The sequence below is a fragment of the Schistocerca americana genome, chromosome 3, assembly GCF_021461395.2.
Source record: "Schistocerca americana isolate TAMUIC-IGC-003095 chromosome 3, iqSchAmer2.1, whole genome shotgun sequence".
Classification (NCBI taxonomy): domain Eukaryota; kingdom Metazoa; phylum Arthropoda; class Insecta; order Orthoptera; family Acrididae; genus Schistocerca; species Schistocerca americana.
The window spans coordinates 249,684,522-249,706,902 of record NC_060121.1 but is presented as its reverse complement, the minus strand read 5'-3'; the positions used below and the strand labels follow the sequence as shown (position 1 = coordinate 249,706,902).

At 45.3% G+C, this 22,381-nt stretch overlaps 1 protein-coding gene across 1 annotated transcript in view; it reads left to right on the top strand.

Moving 5' to 3' along the window:
- Positions 1-22,381, top strand: part of LOC124606000 — a 177,384-nt gene that overhangs the window by 96,525 nt on the left and 58,478 nt on the right. The window contains exons 6-8 of the mRNA XM_047137963.1: positions 11,812-12,119; positions 17,479-17,644; positions 21,901-22,132. Of these exons, the coding sequence (XP_046993919.1) occupies positions 11,812-12,119; positions 17,479-17,644; positions 21,901-22,132 (706 nt within the window). The remainder of the gene's footprint in view (positions 1-11,811; positions 12,120-17,478; positions 17,645-21,900; positions 22,133-22,381) is intronic.

Below are 22,381 nucleotides of genomic sequence, written 5' to 3'. Positions count from 1 at the left end.
AGAGTAGCAAGATTCTGGCTCATAACTAACAAGAGTCGCTCCTCCGGCGCACCATTCCATATTGGAACACGAACTGGGATATTTTTTTCCCACATATAATGTTACATAAAGGCCCGCGTACTGAGTTAAAGTATTGCTGGCCACTTAGCCTAAGAGTATTAGTGGCAATAGGTGAAAATTTGTGCCAGGCCCGGGGCCGGGAGTCGAACGCGGATTCCAGCTCAACGCGAGAAGTATTATATAATCTCAAAATTCCCTTTACAAACTTCTAGGACTGTTTTTATTTTTAGCCCATGTCCAGAAGCCTACCATTTCCGTGCTACAACCATTTGAAAGCATGTTGATAATTTATTAGGCGTAAGCTAGTGCGTCATTTGTTTTCCACACATTAATAAACTAAGAAGCAACAACTCAACTTATTCAGTTTTCACAAACACTGTTGTTTACAGTTAAACTTGAAATGTTTTTGTCCTTTACAAAGAAGGGTTAGCATTCCGGTCCACTACGAGTAAGTTCGATGTGGCGACCACCAAGTTCGGTGCATACATTGCACCTACGAATGATGATGTGGTGCGCATGTTCTATCGCATCTGGTCGCAGTGATCACAATTCGTGAAGCCAGAACTTCTTCTGTCTCTATAAGAGTCTCGTAAACCAAACTTTTTCGAAATTTGGAAATTTGTGGTAAGTTCCTATGGGACCAAACTGCTGAGGTCATCGGTCCCTAGGCTTACACACTACTTAATCTAACTTTAACTCACTTACGCTAAGGACAACACACATACCCATGCCCGACGGAGGACTCGAACCTCCGACGGGGCGAACCGTGGGAAGGCGCCTGAGACCGCGCGGCTATCACGCGCCGATCAAACTTTTTATTCGACCCCAGAGGAAAAAGTCTGATGGTGTTAAATCCGGTGATCGTAGAGACCATACGATTGGACCACTTCGGCCTATCCATTTGTGTCTGAATTTCTGGTCCAGATGTTGGTGTATTCTGCAAACATGTACTCAGCCACGTTGCTCTAACACTCACAGACACGTGAATGAAGCTCGAATCAGATCAGTAGGAAGGATAGACGTCAAATGACATCAGACGATCGAACGTAAGCATCCCCCCGCCCCTCCCCCCCTTCCCAGTCTGACTACCCTTGCATACCTACGTAGCAAACATGTTTTCAAGTAGCTGTAGCGCGGAAACGGTACATTTTCGGGCAATTCAAATTCAAAATATCGTCTACTCAGTCCCCTCTACAAGTCCTAGAAGTTTGTAAGGGGGATTTCAGAGCACCCTGTATAATGCTGAAGAGTTATTGTCCCAGCTTCGGGGAGTCACTTACTATATGGGTACTCACTGCCGTTAATTACGCTTTTTATTTCTCCATAACCACGTTAGTTTACACTACCCTGTCTTCTTATTTGCAACATTTTTATTTCACAAAAGCGTTAATTGCGCGTGTTAGTAAAAACAAAAGAATAACAAAAGACGAAGTTTGGAGTAGTGCGTGCAACCACCAACACCCGAGACCTAGCCTAGAATTCTTCCCATCTGTTTTTCAATAGGCACTTTCAAACTTTCTTCTATCCTTTCCCCCACTCCCTCCCCTGCACTGTATTGTCCTGACAAGTTTTGTAGTTCGTCCCACAGCCGGTCCCAGTCCAAAGTGGCCGTCCGTGCCACGAGCAGCGGTCTGCCCGAATTTAGAACTACTTAAACCTAACTAACCTAAGGACATCACACACAACCATGCCCGAGGCAGGATTCGAACCTGCGACCGTAGCGGTAGCGCGGTTCCAGACTGTAGCGCCTAGAACCGCTCGGCCAACCCGGCCGGCCTACATCAGTAAAACAGCTTTTAAAAACAAGTAAGAAACTAAACAACTGGTCAAATATTAAGGGGGAGATAACATTAGCAACTGACGTCAGAAAAAGATCTTTCAAGCAATGAAGAAACTAAGCAATTTGTCAAACAGTAACAGGTATCTGAAATTAGCCAAGGTGCATATTAATAATCAAAACCTTAACACTTACAAGATGGGATAACCCGACGGACAGGATGTGAAATTGCCCAGGGGCGCCAACTTATAAAAAGTATTGTGGGGGTCTTACCTCGGGAAATTTTCTACATTTTAGATGAAAAATAGTAAATTTTAAAGTTTTTTAAACCATTTTAGAGTCGTATGACCAACATTAGAACCCCGAAAACTGGACTCTCGACACTCCGGGAAACTCGAAAAGCCTGACACATTTTTTGCCTTTGGAAAAAAAAAAAAAAAAATAAGAACGCAAGGTATTTTCGTAAAAAGCTAATTTAATTTACGTAATAAACATGCTGGTATACTATTACAGAGCAGCGAATATATAGCTCTAAAAATACTGAAGTTATATTTAAATAAATCCTAAACTATCATTAAAAGAATATGAAATATTGCTGTCGCACAGCAACAGCACTTTGATTAATAAGTGAAGCAGTTAATTTAAGCTAACTTTGAATAAGGCTCAGGGTTCATTAAATGAAAACAATATCTCAAAGTTAATGCTCTAATACAGTTAATAAAGTTAATACAGTATGCCTAATACTTTCAGCCAAATAGTATGTAAATAGCGAGTTTTAATTGGGTCTGACACCCTAAAAATATTTAAGTCTTTGAAAATAACTAATTCAGTACTATAGTAATACAGTACTAAACTGGTACAAATATTTCGAAACTTAAAATTTAACATTATGTATTTATTCGGTATTTTATAAAGATTTTTAATACTGCTGTAAATGCCATTATTAGGACTACAGTGTCTTTAGAAAGGTGCAAATGTCGACCGTCAGACTGGATTACTGAATTTGAAGTCATTGATGACTGGTCGGATATCCAGTTCATCCAAAACATCTCGGTGGGCATGAGTAACAGCCAAGTTGTTCAATCGCTTTTGTCCCATTGTTGATCGGAGATACAACTTCAGGCGTCTAAGGTCGCTAAATGACCATTCTGCTGTTGCTGCCGTGATTGGAACTACCTGGAAAAGCTTAATGCACGTCACTACCTTAGATAACATTTATCCAACTGCAGGCTCTTGTGTAATGTACTTTCTTACATCACGCATGTTTTTTAAGACCAGTTGTTTTTTATTAGCGATATCGGCTAACGTATTCAAGTGTAAGCGCAGTCTCTCAATGTCGAGGTCATTTTTGAAAAACTCAATTGATTTTTCCAAATTTGTTTCACCTCTGTTTACTAAAAGCATGCACTCTTGTTCAACTGCAATGACCTGTGTGAGTCCAGTTGAAGAAAACCGCTCAGTAATGCAAGATTGCACCGTTTCACAAACTTCAATGTAAATAACTTTGTAGTATTCCTTTGGGGTTTTGAAAGTGTGCAGTGATCTGGCTTCGTTATTTCATACTTCATTGGTGTACTTCGATTCCGAGGAAGCGAAGGATCATCAACCTGTGAAGGTTTTTCTTTTAAACAAAATCCTCAAAAGTGTTCAAAACTATAACGCCTTCCGATCAATATACAAATCAAGCCCTCATATATGTGTGTTCCGAAGAAGGCGTGGTTATCCGCGCCGAAACCTAGGTCAACATCCGATTTCTATTTGCAATCGAGGCGGATTCTTTATAATCATTTTTTCCAGATCAACAACACTTAGGTGAGGGCGTAGAATTTTCTCATTGACGTTCTCTGCTGGGTTCATTGCATGGCAATAAAAACGTAAAAAGAAAAAGAAATATAGTCTTGAATTGTAACATTGACTCAAGGTAGACTGCACATTTGTAACCTGCCTCTGTTTTGTCCTCTGCAGAAAATGTTTCAAAAATTCTGGAAGTGCTTCAGATTTTTTCAATGTTTTCTATATTCTCAAGATACTAGAAGCTCGCATAGTTCATCGAATCGGGAAAGGGGGTCGTAGACAAGCTTGGTCGTTGGCGCTCTCACAACATATGCTTCTGAAAAGTCCCATTCTTTTGTTGGATTCCCTTACGGTGTTTATTATGTCCTTGGTGTGTAGTGCACATAAAGTGCTTTTGATTGTATATCCAAAACTAACTTTTTTATTCCTTTGAACTTACCTCTCATATTCGAGGCATTATCATAGCACTGTCCTCTTAAGTTATCCATTGACAAATCAAGACGAGCAAAAACGTGTTTTAAAATACTAAACAGAGTTCGTGATTCAGTGTTGGGGGTCTCGTATAAGCTAATAAAGTATTCATTGATGATTAAGGGATCATCGACAGTATGAAACAAACTGACTCTTGTTCATGAATCGAAGAATCACTTGTTTCGTCAATCATAATAGAAAAGTGTTCAGTCTTCTTAACTGCAGCCAATACCTTCTCACCACAAACTATTCTAGTAGATCAATGACCTCGTTTTGAATATCGCGGGACGTCCACTTATACCCCGAACGCCCTAACCAATCTTTAAACTCAGGTATTTCGCCGGCCGCGGTGGTCTAGTGGTTCAGGCGCCCAGTCCGGAACCGCGGGAGTGCTACGGTCGCAGGTTCGAATCCTGCCTCGGGCATGGATGTGTGTGATGTCCTTAGGTTAGTTAGGTTTAAGTAGTTCTAAGTTCTAGGGGACTGATGACCACAGATGTTAAGTCACATAGTGCTCAGAGCCATTTGAACCATTTTTTGAGGTATTTCAGTCTTTCAGAGTTCCAACAATTAAAAGAAAAAATTGAGTTTACATCTTCGTTCCCTCTAATTGCTAGTCCTTGTCGACATAGAAATTGCTTGGTAGTAAAAATTTTCTGAAGATCTAAAAGGGGTTTCTTCATATCACTATCTAACTGTTCATTCAGTTGGGAGGCCACACTTTGGTTAGTGATAGAATTTAGTTTCAGAACACCTTCTTTATGCGTAAACGTATTTTCACGAAGACGGAATTTTTTCAAAGCCTTTTTACAGTTAGAATATCTTTTTTTGAAGAAAGTTGTAATAGATTTTTTTTAGCATCTGCCTCTTTCCAGGTTTTGCAAAAACTTTTTCGGTAGATGCTTCATATTCTAGCCATGAATATTTGATCAACCAAGACTTCTGAAATGATCTTCTCTTACCGGATTGTCCAGTTTTCGGCTGTGAACGGTTCTCGCCTGAAGACGACGAAGCAATTGACAATACAATAATTGTTGGAGGTCGACTTGCAGTATCATCAACTTGCAAGCGCGCCTCTTTGGTAAAAAATGTATCCATTGCAAACTTAATTCATTAAAGTAAACTAATAAAATAAAGTCATATAAAATAGTCCACAAGACACTGAAGTCGGAACACTAAACACGTCTGCAGCATGCACTGAATGAAACTATCCACACTGAATTACTGCGACAGCAGGGTGGGCTCTATATAGCCGTGGCGTCGTAATGTCTTCAAGCGTCAAGGCGATGAGAGGCGGAGGGTTCCAGGTGCTTCTGCTCCATGTGTTTCGATGTCGCCGCGGCCGCAGCGCTGGCCCGCCGGCGCCAGACTTTACCCGAAGGTTCGCGCACCCGGACAAATTCTAAGTGTGCACGCAGCACCGATTAATAAAAAACACGTATCCATCTAGTCAGCGAATATGTTGATAAGCAACAAAGCACTTAATAATGGGTAGCACTCTTATTACAGGAATGTGAAAACCTTACGTGCCCTGAACATTAATTGGCGAACAGTTACTTGTGCTGATTATGCTGGAGGAACAGTCATTAGACACTATTTTGAAATGGAAGAATATTGAAACTCACTGACATCATTTTCTGCAGTAAGACGCAACCCATAAGTAACGAATCTGGCAGCTCTTACTAACGTAAACTGCACTATTTCAAATAGCTAAACAACCAAATCTAAGATGTGAAACTTGTTTTACCAGGCTGCCCATAACAACGACAGTGCCCGCCCGGTTAGCCGCGCGATCTAATGCACTGCTTAGTGTACTGGTCCCCGGCACGAATCCGCCCGGCGGATTAGTGTCGAGGTCTGGCGTGCCCGCCAGCCTGTGGATGGTTTTTAAGTTGGTTTACCATCTGCCTCGGCGAATGCGGGCTGGTTTCTCTTATTTCGCCTCAGTTACACTATGTCGGCGATTGCTGAGCAAGAACTTTCTCCATGTACGCATACACCATAATTACTCTAGCATGCGAACATTGGGGTTACACTCATCTGGAGTGAGACATTCCTAGGGGGAGGGGGGGGGGGGGGAGGTCCACTGTCAGCCGACCCGGTCAATAACCCTGGGTTTGGTATGGGGTGGCGGTGGGGTGTGTGGGCTGCTGTAGCCTGTTGTGGGGTTGTGTTGTGAATCACTGAGGGCTACAGCGGGGACGAAGTCCCTCTTTCTTTTCTAGGTCCCCAGTTCCATACAATACAATACAGCTACAGTGGGAATTACATTGTTATTTTAGCAGAATTTATCATTGAAAATCTCAGGATGAGTTAATTAACAAACCCACCAAAATGTCTGACAAACACTTAACTAAAATAATTATGGTGAAACGCGACTCTGATTAAATTGAACTAGCCTCACTAAAATGTTTGGAAAATGCTTACCTTACTTGATTACGCTACAAAGAAACTCTGATTAAATTAGACTTCACTGTATTTAAAATGAGGAACAATACGCAGGTCAGCCCTCAACAAGGTCCACAGCAAGCCACTCGAAATATGAAGAATTTAAACACATAATTTTGATTAACGTAAGTCTACTAGCTCCTTAACACAGACCACGGAACTTTGACGCATTTCACAAACAGTTGCGATTAATGTCTGTAACGAAACAGAGCTCCTCCGATTAAGGTAAACTTCAGTTCCTTCGGAGCGAACCCCATAAACAGCAAACGCAGCAGACCCACGAAAAAGAAACTAGTCGCAGCACTACGACTTTAACAAAAGAAGGCGCAGAAACCACAGAAGTAATCTCACAAAAAATATTTGATGAATCGGTAGCGAAAGGTCGCTAAAGACCTCCACATGCTCGGCACAGGAAAATTTCCAGTCCCATCGCCACCACTGCTAACCCAAATACCGTTCTTGCAGGACGAGGTCCATGTTCCGCAAAAGCCGTTTACTATCGCTCCAGCCAGCCGAAATAAACGGGTCTGGGACCATGCAAGTGCTCCTTCCAATTCGGCCGGCGAATTTCAACTTCCAGCCCTAATGCCGGTCAAAGCTCCTCGGCTGGAAAACCACCAAAGCTGCTACCCCACTACCGCGAACTAGCGATGGATTGATCGATACGATCATGGCTCATAAGCTACATTAATTTTCACTCCCTTGTCCGCCCCTTTCATAGATAGGTGGTTTTTAACTTCACAGCGATTCTCTCCAGATAATAAGTAATACGTACACCACATGTGGTTGAAATCGGTCTATGGGTTTAGGAGAAGGTATGAAACATACATACACATACAGGATGTCCCAAAAGACACTCCGACAAACTTAAGAGACAGGTCCATTTTATAGAAATAAGTAGAAAATATAGTAAACATGAGCTCTAAAGCATGCCTCAAGAGGTTTAAGCACTTGTTCATCTTCGATACTGTGAAACAGATCCCTTCCACAGCAAGGCCTTTGCTTTTCGTACTTTGGGAGGAGGAAGTATTGACCAAAACAAGAAAAAATGTCTATTGAACATGGTGTCTAAAATGCATACTTTCAGAGCTATGAGCACTTGTTACCTTCGTTACCGTGACACACATCTCTTCCACTGAACAACTGCCCATGCTTGCTGGATACTTTTTCTTGTTTTGGTTCATACTATCTCCTCCCCAAATATGAAAAGCGAACAGCTTGCAGTGGAAGATATTAGTTTCATAGTTTCGAAGATGAACAAGTGGTCGTATCTCTTAAGGTATTTGCATTAGAGCTCTTGTTTACTATAATTTTTTTCTTGTTTTGTAAGGAACCCCTCCGTAAAGTCAGTCGCTGTTTTCTTGTGAGACGTTGCTTACATTCATACATACATACATATGCACAGACATACATACGTACAAGGAGTATTCAATAAATAACGCAACCCTTTTTATCTCGGCCAATTTCGGTTGAAAAATTTAGAGTTTATCGTGAAATTTTCCCGCTTCAGCTTCGTGAAATTCCGATAGGTGGTGGCGTTACACGTAGCCTTCAAAAAGAAGTCTGTAGCAGAGGTGTTTTCTTAAGAGAGAGCTGTCATTGAATTTCATTTGACGGAAAAGCAGAGGCCCTTGCAACCGGTCTACAGACACCTGACAGTGAACAAAATCACAGTGAGTCATCGAGCGAAGCGTTTGTCATTATCGCGACAAGGTTGCGCAAACTTGTCCGATCTCCCACGTGCGAGTTTGGCATACGCAGCAGTGACTCTTGCAGTGTTGCAACGTGCGGACAGTCTGATTGGAAGTGATCAACGGATCACAATCAAACACTTGGTAGTGCTGAAACACTCGTCAACCAAGTAGGAGTACTCAAAGGCTTGCGCCCGCTTGGTTCCTTGCCGCCTACGCACCTTCCGACTTCCATTTGTTTGGCCCAATGTAGGATGCACTCCACGGGAAGCGGTACATTGATGATAGGGAGGTTACATATGCAGCAACTCGTTGGCTCCGACGTCGACCAGTAGAGTGGTACCATGTGGACGTACAGCCCCCCCCCCCCCCCCAATAAGGTGGTGAAAGGCTGCCGCATGGAACGGAGACTATATTCAAAAATAGGGTTCTGTAGCCAGAAGAGTGGGGAATAATATGGTTCAGTGGAATCGTCAGTAACACCAACCTAGTTTCAGAAAAAAAAGTGTTACATTACTTAATGGACACCCTTCGTACATTCGTTTTTATTATATGTATGGATTTTGAAGTACTGTGAGAAAAAAGCTGCACAAACCTTCAATCTTATCTTGATAAGATTTAAAAACGGTGCAAAGTTTGCAAACTTTCTTCAAGAGTGCAGAAGTGTAAAGACTGAATGCTGCGCCAAAACTAGTATCCTGTGATTATCATTGTATTACAAAAGGAATCAGTCGTGCATCGAACTTACTCTTAGGTATAACACTTTGCAGAGCATGAAGTGGAATAACCACATATGATGAGTTGTAGGTAAGACAGCTTACAGACTTTTGGTCTTTGGCAGGAAACCGGAAAAAACAGTCAGTCTACATATGAGACCATTTGTAAGTCACTGGTGTTTCTTTCAACGTTGGTGAAGAGTGACAGATCAATATAAAAGTGGTCTATCAGAGGGTATTGGGCGTATTGTGGAAGGGCCTCAAGAACGGTCACAGGATTATTTGACCCATGGGAGAAACTGAAGAAACCGAGCTGGCGAATGCTTTATTTCAGACTATCCTGTGAGAGGCTAACTGGAAGAACTATTAAGTGTAGAATGTAGAAATATAGGGTGATTCAAAAAGAATACCACAACTTTAGGAATTTAAAACTTTGCAACGACAAAAGGCAGAGCTAAGCACTATCTGTCGGCGAATTAAGGGAGCTATAAAGTTTCATCTGGTTGTACATTTGTTCGCTTGAGGCGCTGTTGACTAGGCGTCAGCGTCAGTTGATGCTAAGATGGCGACCGCTCTCCAGAAAGCTTTTTGTGTTATTGAGTACGGCAGATGTGAATCGACGACAGTTGTTCAGCGTGCATTTCGAACGAAGTATGGTGTTAAACCTCCTGATAGGTGGTGTATTAAACGTTGGTATAAACAGTTTACAGAGAATGGGTGTTTGTGCAAAGGGAAAAGTTCTGGACGGCCGAGAACGAGTGATGAAAATGTAGCACGCCTCCAGCAAGCATTTGTTCGCATCCCAGGAAAATCGACTCGCAGAGCTAGCAGAGAGCTGCAAATTCCACAGTCAATTGTATGGAGAGTCCTACGAAAAAGGTCAGTTATGAAACCTTATCGTCTGAAATTGGTTCAAGCACTGTCTGCAGCTGATAAGATTAAAAGAATCGGTTTCTGTGATTTTATCCTTGCTCAAATGGAAACAGATGAATATTTCGTTTCAAAGATTGTGTTTAGTGATGAAGCAACTTTCCACGCTAACGGGAAAGTCAACCGTCACAATGTCTGTATATGGGGCACTGAGAATCCGCGGGAAACAACTCAGTATGAACGTGACTCGCCTATGGTGAACGTTTTCTGTGCCATTTCAGCCAATAAAGGTTTTGGTCCCTTTTTCTTCGAAGGTGCTACTGTAACTGGACTACAGTATCTGGAGATGTTAGAGAATTGGCTGTTCCCTCAGCTCGAACAAGAAGCACAACAATTCATATTTCAGCAGGATGGAGCGCCACCACATTGGCACTTATCTGTCCGTAACTACCTGAACGTCAACTACCCGAGGCGATGGATCGGCCGCCAGGCAGCCCGTGACAGAGCACTTCATCACTGGCCTCCAAGAAGCCCTGATCTTACCCCCTGCGATTTTTTCTTATGGGGGTATGATAAGGATATGGTGTTTCGGCCACCTCTCCCAGCCACCATTGATGATTTGAAACGAGAAATAACAGCAGCTATCCAAACTGTTACGCCTGATATGCTACAGAGAGTGTGGAACGAGTTGGAGTATCAGGTTGATATTGCTCGTGTGTCTGGAGGGGGCCATATTGAACATCTCTGAACTTGTTTTTGAGTGAAAAAAAAACCTTTTTAAATACTCTTTGTAATGATGTATAACAGAAGGTTATATTATGTTTCTTTCATTAAATACACATTTTTAAAGTTGTGGTATTCTTTTTGAATCACCCTGTGTATTTCTGCCTCCTACATAAGGCTATTGTAGCGACCGCGAAGACAAGATTAGACAAATAATAACAGGCACAAAGGGCATTTAACCAGTCATATTTCCGTTCTCCTTATGCGATTTGAACGGGAAGAAACTCTAACATGTAGTACAATGCTAAGTACCCTCTGCCTTGCCCACCCGGTTGATCGTGCGGTCTAACGCACGGCTTTCCGGGCGGGAAGGAGCGCCTAATCCCTTGCGCGAATCCGCCCGGCGGATTTGTATCGAGGTCCGGTGAACCGGCCAGTTTGTGGATGGTTTTTAGGCGGTTTTCCATTTCTCCTTACTCCGCCTAAGTTACACTATGTCGCCGATTGCTGCGCAAACAAGTTCTCCACGTACGCGTACACCACCTCTCCACGCAAACATAGGGATTACACTCGTCTGGTGTGAGACGTTCCCTGGGGGGGGTCCACCAGGGGCTGAACCGCACAATAACCCTGAGTTCGGCGTGGGGCGGCGGAGGGGTGAAGTGGCCTGCGGCTGCGGCGGGGACGGAGCCTCTCCGTCGTTTTTAGGTCCCCGGTTAACATACAATACAATACAATAACCTCTGCTTTGCACTACACAACGGTTTGCAGAGTATGTATGGAGATCGTTATGGGTTTTTGAAAGGACACGGCCGACTTCCTTCGCCAGCCTTCCTTAATCTTATGGGACCAATGACCTCACTGTTTGGTCTCCTACCCCAAATCAACCAACCAACCAACCAAGTATCTGTGAGACATATCAGACGAGAAACCTACCGCAACAGGCCACGGCGCTGCAGTCGGCGTGGTTCCACATCCCTGTCTGTACCTTCCATAACGTCATTTACTGTGTTCCTGCATATCTTGCAGCGGTCAGCGCAGAAAATGGTGATTATTCAGACTTTTGGCAGATGGTCACGTTAAGATGACTGGACAGTCTATAAACATGTCGTGCAGTCATAGAAGCTTAGGGTTACCAGTGGGAAGTTGGGATGGGCCGCTAGTTTTTCAATAAATTCTAATACCGAGTAGCGAGGTTTTTCTATTGATATGTGAATGGAGTTCCAGATTGGGTCAGGTAGCGTAGTACTCTGACCGGCAGGTGCGAGTTCGTGGTGAACGCGAGCAGCGCCGACAGCGACGAGGTGTGGACGCTGGGCCGCGGGCGCGCGGGCACCGTGCTCAGCCCGCGCCACACGCTGCCGCCCAACACGACGTGCCGCTACCTGTTCGCGGGCCAGCCGCAGGACGTGGTGTGGCTCTACTTCGTGTCCTACTCGCAGCAGCCGCTGCTCTCGGCGCAGCCGCCGCAGCTGCAGCTGCAGCCGCACGGCCTGGCGGCCGCAGCCGCCGCCAGCAACGCCACGGCCGCGCCGCCGCGCTGCTCCACCAGGCTGCGCATCTGGGACGGCGGCGGGGTCGACTGGCTCTCAGGTAGGGCGCAACCACGCTAATGGTCGTTTACAGTCCATTTCCTCACAATGACGAACGTACGTTCACGCTACTATAAATAACAGGTGACAATAAGAGCTACTCGACTGGTGAAGCCTCATTGTTGTTGTGGTCCTCAACTGGCTCTCAGGTAGGGCGCAAACACGCTCTATGTTTGTTTACAGTTCATTTCCTCACAAAGACGAACGTACGTTCACGCAACTATAAATAACTGGTGACAATAAGAGGGACTCGACTGGTGAAGCCCCATTGTTGTTGTGGTCCTGAGTCCAGAAACTGGTTTGATGCAACTACTTTATCCTGTGCAACTTCTTCATCAATGAGTAACTACTGCAACCTACATCCTTCTGAAAATGATTGGTGTACTCATCAGCCGGCCGCTGGTGGCCGAGCGGTTCTGGCGCTACAGTTTGGAACCGCGCGACCGCTACGGTCGCAGGTTCGAATCCTGCCTCGGGCATGGATGTGTGTGTTGTCCTTAGGTTGGTTAGGTTTAAGTAGTTCTAGGTGACTTATGACATCAGCAGTTGAGTACCATGGTGCTCAGAGCCATTTTAACCATTTGTATTCATCTCTCTCTACGATTTTTACCCTCCACGCTACCCTCCAGTACTAAATTGGCGATCCCTTTGATGCCTCAGAATTTGTCTACAAACCGATGCCTTCTTCTACTCAAAATGTGCCACAAATTCCTCTTCTCTCGAATTCTCTTCAGTACCTCCTCATTAGTTGCGTGATCTACCCATCTGAACTTCAGCATTCTTCCATAGCACCACATTTCAGAAGCTTCTATTCTCTTCTTGTCTAAACTATTTATCGTCCATGTTTCACTTGCATACAAGGGCCAACTCCACACAAATACTTCAGAAAAGACTTTCTGACACTTAAATTTATACTCGATGCCAACAAATTTCTCTTCTTTAGAAACGCTGTCCTTGCCATAGCCAGTTTACATTTTATATCCTCTCTACTTCGACCATCATGTTATTTTGCTCCCCAAATAGCAAAACACATTTACTACTTTAAGTGTCTCATTTCTTAATCTAATTCCCTCAGCATCACCTGATTTAATTCGATTACATTTCATTACCCTCGTTTTGCTTTTGTTGATGTTCATCTCATAGCCTCCCTTCAAGACACTGTCCATTTCGTTCAACTGCTCTTCCAGGTCCTCTGCTGTCTCTGACAGAATTACAACGTCGTCGGCAAACCTCGAAGTTTTTATTTCTTCTCCGTGGATTTTAATTCCTATTCCAAATATTTCTTTTGTTTCCTTTACTGTTTTCTCGATATGCAGATTGAATAACATCGGGGATAGGCTACAACACTCTCTCGCCCTCTTCTCAACCACTGCTTCCCTTTCATGCCTCTCGACTCGTACAACTGCCATCTGGTTTCTGTACAAATTCTAAATAGCCCTTCCCTCCTTGTATTTTACCCATGCCACCTTAAGAATTTGAAAGAGAGTATTCCAGTCAACATTGTCCAAAGTCTACAAATGTTAGAAACGTACGTTCGCGTTTCTTTAATCTATCTTCTAAGATATGTCCTAGAGTCAGTATTGCCTCGCACCTCCCTTCCTTTCCTAACCTTCCCTGAGGTCGGCTCCAACCGGTTCTTCCACTCTTCTGTAAGAAAGTAATTTCAGTATTTTGCAATCGTCACTTACGAAACTGGTAGTTTGACGGTATTAACACCTGTCAGCGCCTAATTTCTTTGGGACTGGAACTGTCACATTTTTCTTGAAGTCTGAGTGTGTCTCTCCTGTCTCATACATCTTGCTCACCAGATGATATAGTTTTGTCATGGCTCGTTCTCCCAAGACTATTAGTAATTATAATGGAATGTTGTATACTTCCGTGGCCTCGTTTCGACTTAGGTCTTTCAGCCTCATACACCTTCATTTTCAAGTGGCTATACCTCCATTTTTTGCTGCATTGAGTACACATGGTAATATTAATAAGTGAATATGAAAATTAAAGGATCTATTTTTAATATTGGTTATAGAAAGACGTAAATAAAAATTATATGATTCGGAAGGTTCTTTGTTACAGATGAGCAGAAAGAAAAAAAATCATGAATATATGAAGCCATTAAGAGTGGTAAAATGAATTAAATGCTTTCATGTTCATAACTCTGATGGTACCTTCTACGCATTAAAATCTCCAATACTTGATCATCGAAAATTATTGTGATACCAACTTCTCCCAATGTACTGATCAGGTTCAAAATGGTTCAAATGGCTCTGAGCACTATGCGACTGTTTTCTGAGGTCATCATTCGCCTAGAACTTAGAACTAATTAAACCTAACTAACCTAAGGACATCACACACATCCATGCCTGAGGCTGGATTCGAACCTGCGACCGTAGCGGTCGCCCGGTTCCAGACTGTAGCGCCTAGAACCGCATGGCCAATCTGGCCGGCATCGATATACCGTTTCGTGAAATCACACTCTAAGGGCGTTCGTGTTTAAATGTTGCAGATGGTTCATTTGCTGTTAGACAGGAATGCAGGACATCTACACTCCCACATGTGCTACGTCGTTAGTGTTGTGAGCAGTGGACGGCGAAACGTATTAGCGAAGCCGTCGAGGGAAACAAACACTGTTCATTAGCATTATTTTTCACCTACTTTTGGCTAAGAGTAAGCAGACCAAACTTAGTGTTCCTTTGCCACCGTCACCACAAAAATTGAAGTGTTCTTGAATTTTAGTTCTTTCACTTTGAATAGTTGCGACTTCCGTTATTATACGGAAGCTATATTTGTTTTAGGGTATGCCTCGAAGAACAACACTAAACGAGGCGGACTGAAAGACGAAGAACTAGAGAGACACAATTTTTCTGTAGACAAAGTAATAGGAATAGTATGTACGGTGATGTTGATAATCCTATTGCTGTTTTTAAAGATAAATTTAAATGAGCACTTAACGTAATTCCAAATAATTATGAGAGTTATAATTACGGTTTGATTAATTTAGAGTGCAGATTTTGTAATGCAAATCTTTTCGCATCTGAGGTTAAATTACACGTTACAACGGCATTGAAATCGTGTTGTTATAAGAGAAAATTGATTTGCTGCCGTAAACACAAGAGCCGGCTGGTGTGGCCGAGCGGTTGTAGGCGCTTCAGTTTGGAACCGCGCGACCGCTACAGTCGCAGGTTCGAATCATGCCTCGGGCATGGATATGTGTGATGTCCTTAGGTTACTTAGGTTTAAGTAGTTCTAAGTGCTAGGGGACTGATGACCTCAGCAGTTAGTCCCATACTGCTCAGAGCCATTTGAGCCGTAAACACAAAATTTAGGTTCCAACGCACTGCATCAAGGACTCACTTCAAATGTTCGAACAGTTTAAGAGAAATCAAAGAATTGTGGTCAGAAAACTTGTAGCTACAACGCAGCACTTTCTATGAGTCATTTCTGAGGCTAAATCTTCAGGTACAGTTTTACATGGTGCATTTCAATGTTATATCAGTTCTATCAAGATTTCTAACAACTGAGTATCGGTTCCGAGTAAAAGTTCGCAACATTTATTACGGAATAAAGTACATATGACCATCCGGTTGTGATTAAATTTCCGCTACTTGAGTCAGTGTAGAACGAAAACTATTAATCGTACGGGTACCCAACTTAATAGGAATGACATTAAGACTGTCCACTGCAAAATTTGCGTTGTTAGTAGTGTCTGGGTCATAACTTGCCGTTAGGCGCGAAACATAAGCATCTGTGTGTACTACGGTTGCAGACAGGCAACATTGGTCTGCATAAGGTGAGCAGGGCTTTACTCGTTAAGCTCCTTTATCTTCTTCGCCGGTTTCGATTCATTAAATGAATACGGAATGGTCATGTTTCCGCACCAGTCTTGAAGAAAATGATTCGGAATTTCGAATTACTTACTGGAATTTCCTGGGAGAGGTCTACGATAATTGCACCGCAAATTGTTGAAGAAGTTATTGTTGCTATGGCCGAGAATGCTGGACACATTGTGCGATCTTCAAGTGATGCACGAACTGTGTCATGACAACTGAACATTCCATGGTCCACCGTAGCTTCGGGCAGCAGCAGAGCATTTTCTAGTGCGGTTGCAAGCTGTCGTGGATGCAGATGGTCGTCACATTGTGCAACGTTTGTAACAGGAACGTAAATATGGTACGCAGTTAACAAATGTTACCCTCTCATGAGGAAATTAAAATGCGTTTCTTCCAGTGGTTCATTCGCTATTTCTCTTCATCATATCCTTACAAATGTTTCCACATAGTTACATTATCCTACGATCACTCATTTGCCACGGCGGCCCTCTCAAGTATCGAAAGTTTACTTATAACCACTCCGTATATACAGTAGTTAGTTCTATATTGAAGAGCGCTGACGTTTGGCAGAGTATTTGGCTGGTAATCACTTTCTGTCAAAGCCCTAATCAGGTTAGTTTACACTTTCAGAAAATTGTTGGTTAATTTGTAGACGAACTGTGGCAGTAAAGGTGAGTGGCAGCCTCTGTTTCGCTGGCGTTAGACGTACAAGCTGGTGGGACGTCGACCGTACAACTAGACCAGCAGACTCTCCATTTGACCTCCAGTTGATTCTCCACTTCTCTCTGCTATCGTCGGGCCGTGCGGGCCCCTTAACCAAGTCGGAAGGATATTCGGCAGCACTTTAATTCCGCTAACGTGACAGGCGCTATAGAATAGGGTGGCAAAAGCGGCGACTTCTGTACGTCCAACCAGAACTAATTGTCGTCTCACCACTTAACGTGGTGAGGGTCTAGTCGGTGAGTGAAGGTACTTTAGAGCATTGCTTACTGTGTACAGTAGAGGAATAGAATCGATCAGCTGGACTATTCACCCTCTTATAAAGTAGCATCTGTGAGGCACTGGTTTGGGGATGGCAACATTCCTGAAATGGACTGGCCTGTCCGGAGCCCTAACCGGAACCAAATGGAACACTTTCGGGGAAAGTTAAAAGTCAACTTCGCTCCAGTTTCCAGTATCCAACTTGACCACCATCTCGGGTTTCGACTCTTGAGGAAGAATGGGCTGATATTGCTCCAGAGATATTCAGACACCTCATCGGAAGTGTCCTCAGCAGAATTCAAGCCATCTCAATTGCGTAGAATATACGTGCCCTCTGTTATTGTCCATTAATATGTGTCCAGGTCCTTTTGCTGAGATAGTGTATCTCCAAAACTAGCATTTCTCTGCCTCATCGGTGGTGGTATCCGGGTTGAGCCGTGCAGACGTGTCGCTTTGAAGCGGAGTGGTGTGCAGGGAGGTCTGGAGAGTGAGCCGGGTGCTTTCTGGGGCGTGGCCTGCCCTGTGCAGGCGGCGGAGCGCTGGAACCGCCGCTGCTGGGCGACCACTGCGACGGCGACCCGCCGCGCCTCTGCGACCAGTCCTCGCTGAGCAACGCCACGCGCATTACACGGCCCTGCTCCGACCACGAGAGCTACCTCTCCACCGGCGCCACACTCTCCATCGCCCACACCAGGTCAGTACCACGCAACATCGCTGTACGACCTAGCTTAGGGTAATAGTGTCCAATCCAAAAATAGAGTAGATGGGCTATTAGCACAGTTGTGGTGTGTGGCCCTTTGCCGCAAGTACCACCCTCAAGCCCGCTCGGTTAGCCGTGCGGTCTAACGCACGGTTTTCCGGGTGGGAAGGAGCATCTGGTCCCCGGCACGAATCCGCCAGCCAGTCTGTGGATGGTTTTTAGGCGGTTTCCCATCTACCTTGGCGAATGCGGGCTGGTTCCCCGTATTCTGCCTCAGCTACACTATGTCGGCGATACACTCGTCTGGTGTGAACGTTCCCTGGGGGAGGGGGTGGGGTCCACTAGGGGCTGAACCGCACAATAACCCTGAAAGAGTGGTTCGGTGTGGGGCGGCTGAGGGGTGTGAAGTGGATTGCGGTAGTCGTAGTGGGGTTGTGGACCACTGCGGCTGCAGCAGGGACGGAGTCTCTCCGTCTTTTCTAGGCCCCCGGTTAACATACAATACAATATCGCCCACAACTTGTTCTCTTCAGCTTAGTATTTAAAAGAATGCATATTACTACATGTAGAAACAAAGGATGTAAACAACACTTTCAGAGTGGGAAATAATCACTACAGGCATTTTCTGTTGTAGTGTACTAATGTTCAGGTAGCGGGAATTTGGTAAGAGGTACTGCAGACCCTCTCGAAATATGATAAGGGTCACACTGAGGCCTTCGCAGACTTTAATGGCCGGCCGCGGTGGTCTCGCGGTTCTAGGCGCGCAGTCCGGAACCGCGCGACTGCTACGGTCGCAGGTTCGAATCCTGCCTCGGGCATGGATGTGTGTGATGTCCTTAGGTTAGTTAAGTTTAAGTAGTTCTAAGTTCTAGGGGACTGATGACCACAGCTGTTAAGTCCCATAGTGCTCAGAGCCATTTGAACCATTTTTTTGAGCAGACTTTAATTACCCTCCCAATCTTATACAAAAACAGACCTGCCGTCCCTTTTTTTTCCAGTCATCCACCACCTCCCGAAGCCTCACCGCCTGGTAACAGAGGAGCATTCCCCTCGTGACTCAGTATCACCCAGGACTGGAGCAACTGAATTATATTTTCCGCCAGGGTTTCGACTACCTCTTGTCATGCAATGAAATGGGAACTGTCCTACCCACTATCCTTCCCAACCTTCTCAAAGTGGTATTCCACCCAGCCATTGAACCTACACAACTCCTGCTTCCAACCCCTTGCCTCATGACTCACATCCCTGTAGGAGACCTAGATGCAAGACCATGCCCCATACATCATCCCAGCACCATCTACTCCAGTCCAGTCACAAACATGACCTATCTTATCAAAGGCACGGCTACCTGTGAAACCAGTCATGTGATCTACAAGCGAAGCTGCAGCCACTGTGCTGCATTCTATGAAGGCATGACAACCAACAAGCTGTCTGTGTACATGAATGACCACCGATGAACTGTGGCCAAGAAACACCTGGACCACCCCATTATTGAGCACGCCGCCCAACATGACATTTTTCATTTCTATGACTGCTTCACAGCCTGTGCAATCTGATCATCCCAACCAACACCAACTTTTCTCAATTGAACAATATGTCCTGTGTTTCCGTAACCCTCCTGGCCTCAACTTTCATAAGTCATTGTCCTTACCCATCTAGTCCCTTTCCTGTTCCCATTCCGCCACGATGCAACCCTCCATTCCACCAATGCACCCCTTTCCTGCATCCCCCCCCCTTCCCATCCACCCTTCGTCTAACCTCCCAACAGCACCTAGTTGCCCTACCTCTCTCTGCCTCATCGCTGTGCATTCCCACAAGCAGGACTTTCCGCCCCCTACCCCTACCCTGTTATCCCTCACACTAGCCTAGCCTCCTCCTCACCCCAGCACCCTGTTGCCTGTACCATCATGCGCTGCCGTTTGCTGTCTGGCTTCAGCTGCCAGAGACTGTGGTTATGTGTGTATGAGTTGTTTTTGCGTGGGAGTGGTGTGTATGTTGTCTAATTTCGAAGAAGGTGTTGTTGGTCGGAGGCTCACTTTCCGACAGTCTTTTTGTTGTGCTTATCTGCGTCTCAGCGCTACATGGTGAGTGGCACTTACCCTTTTCATAATAATGTCACATTCCATCCAGGATTTTTCCATTGTTACATATACATTTGTATCAGTGCAGTAAGGAACTCACAAGATTCTCTTTTGGTACACTGGGGTTAGATTTACATCTACTGATTTCATTCCATTAATGAACGATTTATGCCTGTTAGGAGTCGTGAATGCGATAACAAAGCTCGTCAGATAATACGTAAGCTCGTATTTTGTTCACTAAGGAATGGCGCGAAACTACGCTACTGGCCACTAAAATTCCTAAACCACGAAGATGCGCTACAGACGCGAAATTGAACCCACAGGAAGAAGATGCTGTGATATCCAAATGATTAGCGTTTCAGAGCATTCACGCAAGGTTGGCGCCGGTGGCGACACCTACAATGTGCTGACATGAGGAAAGTTTCCAAACGATTTCTCACGCACAAACAGCAGTTGACCGGCGATACCTGGTGAAACGTTGTTGTGATGCCTCGTGTAAGGAGGAGAAATGCGTACCATCACGTTTCCGACTTTGATAGAGGTCGGATTGTAGCCTATCGTGATTGCAGTTTACCGTATCGCGACATTGCTGCTCGCGTTGGTCGAGATCCAATGACTGGTAGCAGAATATGGAATCAGGGGGTTCAAGAGGGCAATACGGATGCCGTGCTGGGTCCCAAAGACCTCGTATCAGCAGCAGTCGAGATCACAGGCATATTATCCAATTGGTTGTAACGGATCGTGCAGCCACATCTCGATTCCTGAGTTAGTAAGTGGGGAAGTTTGCAAGACAACAACCATCTGCACGAAAAGTTCGACGACGTATGCAGCAGCATGGACTATCAGCTAGGAGACTGTGGCTGCAGTTACCCTTTACGCTGCATCACTGACAGGAGCGCCTGCGAAGGTGTACTGAACGACGAACTTTGGTGCACGTATGGCAAAACGTCATTTATCGGATGAATCCAGGTTCTGTTTACAGCATCATGATGGTCGCATCCGTGTTTGGCGACATCGCGGTGAACGTACATTGGAAGCGTGTATTCGTCATCGCCATACTGGCGTTATCACCCTGCGTGATGGTATGGGGTGCCATTGGTTACAGGTCTCTGTCACCTCATGTTCGCATTGACGGCACTTTGAACAGTGGGCGTTACATTTCAGACGTGTTACATCCCGTGGCTCTACCCTTTTAGATCCCTGCGAAACCGTACATTTGAGCAAGATAATGCACGACCGCATGTTGCAGGTCCTGTACGGGCCTTTCTGCATACAGAAAACGTTCCATTGCTGCCCTGGCCAGCACATTGTCCAGATCTCTCACCAATTGAAAACATCTGCTCAATGGAGGCCGAGCAACTGGCTCGTCACAGTACGCCAGTCTCTACTCTTGATGTACTGTGGTATCGCCTTGAAGTTGCATGGGCAGCTGTAACTGCACACGCCATCCAAGCTCTGTTTGACTCCATTCACAGGCGTATCAAGGCCGTTATTACGGTCAGAGGTGGTTGTTCTGGTTACTGATTCCTCAGGATCCATGCAACCAAATTGCGTGAAAATGTGATCACAGGTCAGTTCTAGTAAAATATATTTGTCCTATGAATATCCGTTTTATCATCTGCATTTCTTCTTGGAGGAGCAATTTTAATGGCCAGTAGTGTGCATCGGGTGAACAGAAAGAGCTATGTCTGGCAGGGTGTCTGCCGAAGACGAGGAGATCTTAGTTCTGCAAGAAGGTTAGAAAATTGTAGCTTAAAGGGCATTCCTTATTTCTACAAAAAGATGAGGTCAGAAATACAGTTCCATAATGAACATATATTTGCTGGATATTCCATCTTGGTTACTGGAGTGGGTTGAGCCCTGTCTCCTCCCCTTCCCAATTCCCCACCTCCCCCCCACCCCCCGCCCCCGATGAGACACCTCAGTGATATCGCCGTGCCGGCCGGAGTGGCCGTGCGGTTCTGGGCGCTACAGTCTGGAGCCGACCGACCGCTACGGTCGCAGGTTCGAATCCTGCCTCGGGCATGGATGTGTGTGATGTCCTTAGGTTAGTTAGGTTTAAGTAGTTCTAAGTTCTAGGCGACTGATGACCTCGGAAGTTAAGTCGCATAGTGCTCAGAGCCATTTGAACCATTTGATATCGCCGTGCTGCTGCGTCGCCCTTTGCAGCGTATCCGGCACGGCGCTGCACCCGGCGTCGTTCCGGCTGCGCTACGAGTTCGTGGACACGCGGCTGGGCGGCGAGCCACTGCCGGGGCGGCGCCACGAGCCGTGCGCACGCCTCTTCCGCAGGACGCGGGCCGGGCACTTCTGGTCGCCGCGCAACGTGCGCCTGTTCGGTCGCGGCGGCGCCACACAGCTCTCCTGCCTCTACCGCATCGAGGCCGCGCCCGGCGAGAAGGTCAGTACTCTATGTCCACTCGCCTACCGTCTACTGCCCTTGATCACTGTCGTTTCACAGCTTCACTGAGCCGGCCACTGTGGCCGTGCGGCTCTAGGCGCTTCAGTCCGGAACTGCGCTGCTGCTGCGGTCACAGGTTCGAATCCTGCCTCGGGCATGGATGTGTGTGATGTCCTTAGGTTAGTTAGGTTTAAGCCGTTCTAAGTCTAGCGGACTGATGACCTCAGATGTTCAGTCCCACAGTGCTCA